Source organism: Poecilia formosa, unplaced genomic scaffold (genome assembly GCF_000485575.1).
Source record: "Poecilia formosa unplaced genomic scaffold, Poecilia_formosa-5.1.2 Scaffold99, whole genome shotgun sequence".
NCBI classification, from domain to species: Eukaryota; Metazoa; Chordata; class Actinopteri; order Cyprinodontiformes; family Poeciliidae; genus Poecilia; species Poecilia formosa.
This window is the reverse complement of record NW_006800038.1, coordinates 616,897-624,731: the sequence shown is the minus strand read 5'-3', so window position 1 is coordinate 624,731 and position 7,835 is coordinate 616,897. Positions and strand designations below refer to the sequence as shown.

Below are 7,835 nucleotides of genomic sequence, written 5' to 3'. Positions count from 1 at the left end.
ATTTATAACTGAATTGTGTTCACTTGTATTTCCAGTCCTGATCTCACCACGATTCACAGTATTGTGTTTGTTTGTTTTGGTGATGTTGAACAATCATAAAATAATGCAGAGCAACCGTAGATTAAAAGAGCAAAGACTGAAACAGATTAACTACTGTAATTTCTGAACTTTACAGTTCACATGAATAATTCACATCCTACGGCAGCTGCCATCAGGATGTGTCTAGATCAGAGGTTCCCAAACTGTGGGGCGCGCCCCCTAGGTGGGGCGCCGTGTCATTGCAAGGGGGGCGCGGGAAGCCATCTGGATGAAAAAAAAACAAAAAAAAAACATGAACACTGTATGCGCTGGGTTTTTACCTTAGAATGGCCAACTCTCTGTTATTCCTATGTCAATTTGATACAGTAGAGGCTTCCACACTTCCCATATTTGTGTCCTCTGTCACTTTTATCAGCAGTTAAAACTGTTTAATCCGTTAACATGTTGTAACCTGTTTTTCCGAGCCGCCTTTAAACGCAACATGAGCGCTACGACGCTCGCGCTGGGTTTATACCTGTGAAGGAGACCTGCTGCTGCTGGGCGGAGCTACGTAGGTTTGTGTTAGAATCACGGCAGCAAACCAGCAAAACGCAAAGAACTTTTCACAGTTTTTCCCTCCAAACTAACCGACTGAGTTGAGTAAAGCTGTTGGATGCAGGTAATGTTAGCTAAAAGATGACTAGCTAATATCAATACAGAACCTTAAGCTTAACAAGTACCTTGTAGGCTACCGATGTTGGTGTCTATTTTCAGGGGGGGTGCAGAAAAAGTTTGGGAACCACTGGTCTAGATAAACTTATTAGTTTATCTAGTTTGTATACTTTGGATCAACAATTATTTCATTTTGCTATTCTATTAAAATTATTCGGATCCAAACTCATTAAAATGTTTTTAATTGATTTCTTCCTGCTCAGATGTGTGTTGCATAAAACAAACATTTAGCCTTGAATCATTTGCAGTTTTATTTGGTGTTTGTACAAAAGTGGTGAAATAAAACATATATACAAGACATAATACAACATACTTAAACAAATTTATATAAATTATTAACGAAATAGCTACATTTTCTCAATAAACAACTCTATTCAGTATCGGGGTGAAAGTAACTCAATATTCTTGGCATAAAACTTCCATACAAATTGTACAAAATACTGTACAGTTGAACACAGCTGTGCAAAAACAGCAAACGCTCTCAGAAGCAGAACCTGTCCAGTGCGCATAATGCAACAAAACAGAGAGACATGTAATGAGTTGTTGTTACAAATCGGTTCACAGTCACATAAAAACAACTCGCAAATTATACGTTTACATAAAAAAAATAAGTTAAGAGACCGTTATTTCTTCGTCGTCTGACTCTGAGAAGTCTGAGTGTTTACTGGACATGGAGGGCGAGGAAAGGCTGCATCCTGCCACGCTCATTCTCTCTCTTCTGAACTCCTCATCCTCCTCCTCTTCCTCTTCGTCCTCAGCGGAGGATTTCTTCCCCACGTCGCTGAGGTCTGGGTTGGGGTTGGATTTGGTGGGAAGGGTCTGCTCTCGGCAGCCGCCGGATGACAGCAGCTCCCGTTCTTTGGAGTTCCTCCACTTCATCCGGCGGTTCTGGAACCAGATCTTCACCTAACGGGGCAAAAAGAGGACGGTGAGGAAAGAAAGAGAACAAAGAAAGATGGAGACTGCTATGTTTGACAACAACTTATTAGCACCCAGAAATTTTCTACAAAAAAATTGAAGATTTCTGAGTTCTAAAAGTTGAAGATTTACAAGAAAAAGACTGAAATTTTTAGATTTTTAGAAATGTTCTGGGAAAAAACTGACATTTCTGAGCTACAAAATTTAAAATTTTGTGAAAAAAAAGACATTTTTTACATTAATCTAAATTTTTTTCTTGCAAATTACTTAAAAAATAAACTTTTCTCAATTGAAAAAAATCCAAAATTTGAGTTAAAATACAAGACTAATTTTTTTTTAGCTCATTAAGTTGACAATTTTTGTCTTTTAGGTTTAAAATATTTCCAAATTCTTTCTAGAAAATTTCTGAGCTTAAGCTGAAAATTTCTGAGTTCTAAAAGTTGAAGATTTACAAGAAAACGACTGAAATTTTTAGATTTTTAGAAATGTTCTGGGAAAAACTGACATTTCTGAGCTACAAAATTTAAAATTTTGTGAAAAAAAACTGACATTTTTTAAATCAATCTAAAAATTTTTTCTTGCAAATTACTTAAAAAATAAACTTTTCTCAATTGAAAAAAATCCAAAATTTGAGTTAAAATACAAGACTAATTTTTTTTAGCCCATTAAGTTGACAATTTTTGTCTTTTAGGTTTAAAATATTTCCAAATTCTTTCTAGAAAATTTCTGAGCTTAAGCTGAAAATTTCTGAGTTTTTCCTCACAAATTTTCGACATTTTGAGAACATTAAGGAAAACTTTTGTGACTAACCTAGAAATGTATCTGTTTTTTGGCAGAAATTTACTCCTTTTTTCTATCTGTAATGGCCCTTATAAGCCGCTTTTCCATTACAAATATGCACAAATGTTTGTCAATATTCTGCTAATGTTGAAAAAACACAATTTTAAATAAGATTAAATAGGAAACGCAACTAAAATCACAACTGAATAAGTTTGTTCACACTTTAAGTCCTTAAAAACATGCTGCGCCATCATCGTCCTACCACTTCCTGTCTTCTTTGTCATTTCCCACAGTAGTAACATCCGGTTGTTGATCATGTGACTTGTGTGATGTGAAAAAATGTTTGCATTGCAGTTTTCTGAAATGCACTAATTTCGATAAGGCATAAAAACTTGAGTTTTGTCTAAATTTGTTTCCAGTAAGAGTAATTCCAATTCACGCATTTTTATTGTCAATGGAAACGTACCGAGCACAAGTTGCACCCATTTTTTCTACAGATGTAGTTTTACCTGCGAGTCCTTAAGGCCCAGTTTGGACGCCAGTTTCTTCCTGTCGGGTTTGCTGATGTATTTCTGTTTCTGGAACATTTTCTCCAGAGCTTTGCGCTGGACGTCGGAGAACACGGCCCTCCTCAGCATTCCTCTGCGGGGTTTTCCTCTGGCTGCCAGGGGCCACGAAAAGGTCCCAGGGATGGGAACAACAGAGGATGTTGCTGCAAAACAAAAAAAATTACAATTTCTTTCAAAAAGTTCATCTCTGAAGCCACAAAAACTCTTAAAACTTCTCAAAACTTCATGAAATCTCACAATGCAATCAATAATCATGAATAAATGTGGATTTAACTGGAATTACAAGTGTCTCACATGTAAACATCCAAAGTCTTACTTTGATATTAGCTGAATAGATTAATGGTTCCATTTGTGTTTATTTATTTATTGTGCTTGCATCTAAAATTTTTAGTTTTTTGAATGAATGTGTGAATGAGCACCAATCATTGAATCTTTGGTTAGACATTATTCACCAAAATGCAAAAACAAATGAGTGACAGAAATTACCCAACTCCAGTATTTATTGATAGTTTTCATTTTCTTAAAAAAAGTGTTTACAGATTTAGGATAATGTAGATCTACAGAAGAAGATTAGGACCACTTAAATTTTTTAAACTTTTTTTTAAAAACATTAATATTTAAGTCGGAATTCTGAGACAAAAGTCAGAATTTGGTGTGTGTGTGTGTGTGTGTGTGTGTGTGTGTGTGTGTGTGGGACGGTGGGGGGAATCAGAATTCTGAGAAAAAAAAATTTAAATTCTGAGAAAAAAGTCAAAATTCTAGAAAAAAAAGTCAGAATTCTGAGGGAAGAAAAATCAGAACTGTGATTCTAAAGTCTGCATTCTGAGAAAAAAAGTCCAAATTTGTACTTTTTTTTTTAGTAGGCACTAATCTTCTTCCATAGAAGCTCATAGGCAAAGGGAGGTTTCACTAAAAAAATGCCACAATCCATTGAATATTTATGCATGCTTTCTTTTAAGTAATTGTATTAATTACATAAAATAATACAGTTAATTTATTAAAAATGTGTCAGATTGATTATAACATGACTTCTCTGTGTTATTTCAGTATTAATTTAATCATTTCATAATTTACTAAATCATTAATAAAATGTAAACTGAGTCATGAAATAGACCCAACAGCTGACAGCAACAACTAAACCAACTGAATTAAACAAATTAAACATCATAAGCTATTTACATATAATGAATAAAATATGTAATGTTTGCATTGAATTATTCATAACTGCTTTATTATGTAAATAAACATTTAAACACTTGGACTTTTGAAATGTTTGTCCACATATGAATCAAAACGACGCCTCGGTTTTCAGGGATTTTTTTGGGTTCTCCGTTTTGAGTGAAATGGCACGAGGTGACTAATTAGCACATTGGTCGGTCCTCGAGCGCATTGGTATGTTAAAGAGGCAGCGCACCCTTAAAGGAGCCCTGCGAGGGCGGATAGAGGAGTTAATAAACCGTGAACGGTAATTGTGTAGTAATGAACTAACGCAGAAAAGACTGTGGACAGGCGGCGAAGGCCATATATTATCGCAACAAAAGGAGATTTACACTTTCAAACTAAACACAACTGCATACCAGAATACTGATGCCCGGCGGGGGGAAGTGAGGAGTGCGGAGGAACGGGGAATGGTGAGTTTTTTCTTCTTCTTCTTGCCCTCAAATCATTTTCATTAAATGAACACGAAAAGCTTTTCAGGACGCTGGAGTTGTTTTGTTGAGGCACTGAGCTGAGCCCATGAAAAGACTCCTTCTCCATTATGATTAGTCTGAATGAAAGCGACTTTGTAGACTTTTCTGACGGATTATTCTTTATCTCAACTCGTTCGCTGGCCCCGATAGAGAGGAACGTTTAGGGCGCACTATGCGGGGTGTAGACAGGGAGGAGTTGCGAAGTTGGACGATTTTTTTGGGTGAAATTTGCTTTACGGACGCGGGAGCGTCAGGAACAACAACCCTCTATGTGGTCTTGTGAGAATATTGAAAACGCTCAATAGCGCCTAATAGGGAAATTAGTGCATGACTGGTTGGCCCGCCTGGTAAAAGTCACTCTCCGGGGTGTGTGGGTGGTTCGACCGGTGGGAGCTGACCGAATTGGTCACGGTGCAGCCGGGCTTTGTTGCCACCGGGCCGCTGTGGGAAAACGCAGGCCCGGAGAAATGCCAAGAACGCCCCCCAATGGGAAGCAGGGGGACCATAACCCGCCACCCCGCCTCAAATTTAGAGCGTGACGATTTGGGATAATTGGTTAATTAGGGGGTGGGTGATTATTCCCTGACAGGGTTCTGAGCCGGCGGTCCCATTAATGAGACAGTGATTTCTTCTTTTCTGGCTATTTGCCCCCTTTTCTTCTCACATTTTTGTTAAAATATATGACAGGGGTGACAAGGTTCAGTTTAAATGCAATTAGCGCTGTGTTTCCATTACAAATGTGCGCAAAACTTTGTCTACTTTCCCCTGTCATAAAAACACATCTGCGCTGTTTTCATTAAATAAGAAACACAATTAAAATCACACCTGAATAAATTTGTTCACTCTATAAGTTATTAAAAACATAATCCTTCTACTTCCTGTCTTCTTCGTTGTTTCCGTCAGTAGTAACATCCGTTTTTGTGTGATATGGAGAAAAGTGTTTCCATGGGAACTTTACTAAATACATTTTACATCGGCATACTAGGGCCATTTTAGATAGAAAAAATAAGTTAATTTCCACAAGACACTCAGATATTTTTAGATTAATCTCAGAAATTGTCTAAAAAACTTGAAAGTTTCTGAGCTTAAAATAGGAAAATTTGAGGAGAAAAAATATGAAAGTTTGAGATTAATCTGCGAAATTTTCCACAAAAAGTGAAAATTTATCAGCTCCAAAAGTTAAAAAAGTTGAAAGTAAAAGCTCAGAAATTTTGAGATTAATCTCAGATGTTTTCTAGAAAAACGTATCAGTTTTTAATCTCCAAAAGTTGAAAATATGCGAGAAAAAACTCTTCTCTTAAGATTGATCTCAGAAATTTTCTATCAGAAACAATTACATTTCAGAACTCAGAAAGTTGCAAATTTACAATAAAAAAACTCAGAAATATTCTAGAAAAAACGTGACAATTTCTGAGTTTAAAAAGTAAAAAAAAATCTATTTTTGAGAATTTATGACTTTCAAAAGTGGAAAATCTCTGACTTTTGAAACTCAGAAATGCCCACGTTTTCTCTAGAAAATATCTGTCAGAATTTTGGGTTTTATGGCGGAAGTTAGTCATTTTTTCTATCTACAATGCCCTAATTCACCCTAATTGCAGAAAAACCACATTATGCTAATGCAAAAGCTTTTTTCCCTTTTTTTAAATCAAGTTATTCAAGTTGACGTATTTTCCTTAAGCAAATTTATTTTCGTAACTCCAACTTGCGCGATCATATGGTCAATGTTGCCTACCTGGTAAATATGGCGTCCTAAATATGGGGTGGAAGGTTCCGTCAAAGCAGGGGACTGGGAAGGTCTTGGAGTTGAGACTGTGGATTGTTGGAGGTGAGGATGCTGCTGAGGAAACGTGACGTGTTAGAAAACGATTTCTGCGTCAAATAAAAGAGCCAAAAGTTCAAATGTATGCGCTCTCTTCTCTTTCTACTCACCTGTCTTTGGTGACGGAGCCAGGATCGCGCTCACTCCAAACTTGAGGAAACTTGGATCCTTTGAGGTTTTGGGCGAGCAGGAGTCGCGCGTCACAGCGGAGGCTCCGTTATAGGACGCGGTGGACATGGAGGCGCCGACCGGCGGGGCAGTTCGGTTTATGAAGGCGGTGGGTCGGCTTATCCGCAGCAGATCCTCCACCAAGAAGCTGGAGTGAGCCGGGAAGGCGGACGGCAGAGCCGCGGCAGGTCGGTACAGCCCCGGGTAAAGAGCGGGAGGCGCTAGGACACTTGGGATCATCATAATCCCGGCGTTAGGGCGGAAAAATAAAAAAGTTTCAGTTTGGAATCAGAAATACTCCGTGAATCAGTCCTGCGAACTGTTCTGGCTTCGTCACTCTAGGGAGAGGAGTTTTATAGCTGGCTGCCCCCCCTCAGCCCTCCTCTGGGAGCGGAGAGCCCCAACAATGGAGGTAACAAAGTTCTCCACATGGGTCGCTTTCATGGCCGCTGATTGGCCGCTGCACGCAGTTTATGATTGCATTAGTCTTCATAATCAAGCGATGGAGAAAGTAAAGCGCACAAAGGAGGGGCAGTCATCAATTCTCCATGTTGGCCACTTTCCTTTTAGTTTGTTTCGTTTGGCAAAGGCAAGCGAGGTAAAACAAGAGGGTGAATTATCCTTTTCTTTAAACATGAATAACTTTCAAATAAAATTGTTACACTGCAAAAACAGAACATCTTACCAAGTATTCTTATAGTGAAAATATGTTAGTACACAGGGAATAAGACAAAACTAACTTAAAAGTAACTTTTCAGTTACAGCAGATTATTTAAGTGAATAATTTCTATGTTGATGAAAAAGTTCCAGTTGCAATGGAAGATTATTTCACTTATGCAAAAAATGTCTTATTGTAATTGAAATGATCTGATAATGAAACTGTAATTGTTCATCAATATCAACTAATTCTTTACTCAAAACAAGCTCCTATAACTTGCTGAAAATTTACTTTTAAGTTAGTTTTGTCTTATTTTAAGTATTCTAAGATATTTGTACTAGAATATACCAAAATTACTTATTTTGTGTTTTTGCAGCGCATAACACAACTATTATAAGCATAATCTAACAATAAGAATCATAGTTTAACCTTGTATGCAGTTAATAGTTCATTAAAATCAGACAAAAACAGAGCGAGTCTGA

General features: G+C 37.4%; 1 protein-coding gene across 2 annotated transcripts; it reads right to left on the bottom strand.

The window, feature by feature from the left end:
- Positions 1 to 1,003: 1,003 nt before the first annotated feature.
- dbx1a (developing brain homeobox 1a) lies at positions 1,004 to 7,328 on the bottom strand. 2 transcript variants are annotated; one of them, XM_016674721.1, is made up of 4 exons: positions 6,638 to 7,328; positions 6,441 to 6,545; positions 2,958 to 3,160; positions 1,004 to 1,656 (listed from the first exon to the last, which is right to left on the bottom strand). In XM_016674721.1, the coding sequence occupies exons 1-4, from the start codon at positions 6,936 to 6,938 to the stop codon at positions 1,363 to 1,365; spliced, it is 903 nt and encodes a 300-aa protein (XP_016530207.1). In that variant the 5' UTR covers positions 6,939 to 7,328; the 3' UTR covers positions 1,004 to 1,362. The 2 variants fall into 2 exon arrangements, with proteins under 2 accessions (XP_016530207.1, XP_007558836.1); XM_007558774.2 differs by having other exon boundaries at positions 6,441 to 6,542; positions 6,638 to 7,326.
- Between the last annotated feature and the right edge of the window lie 507 nt (positions 7,329 to 7,835).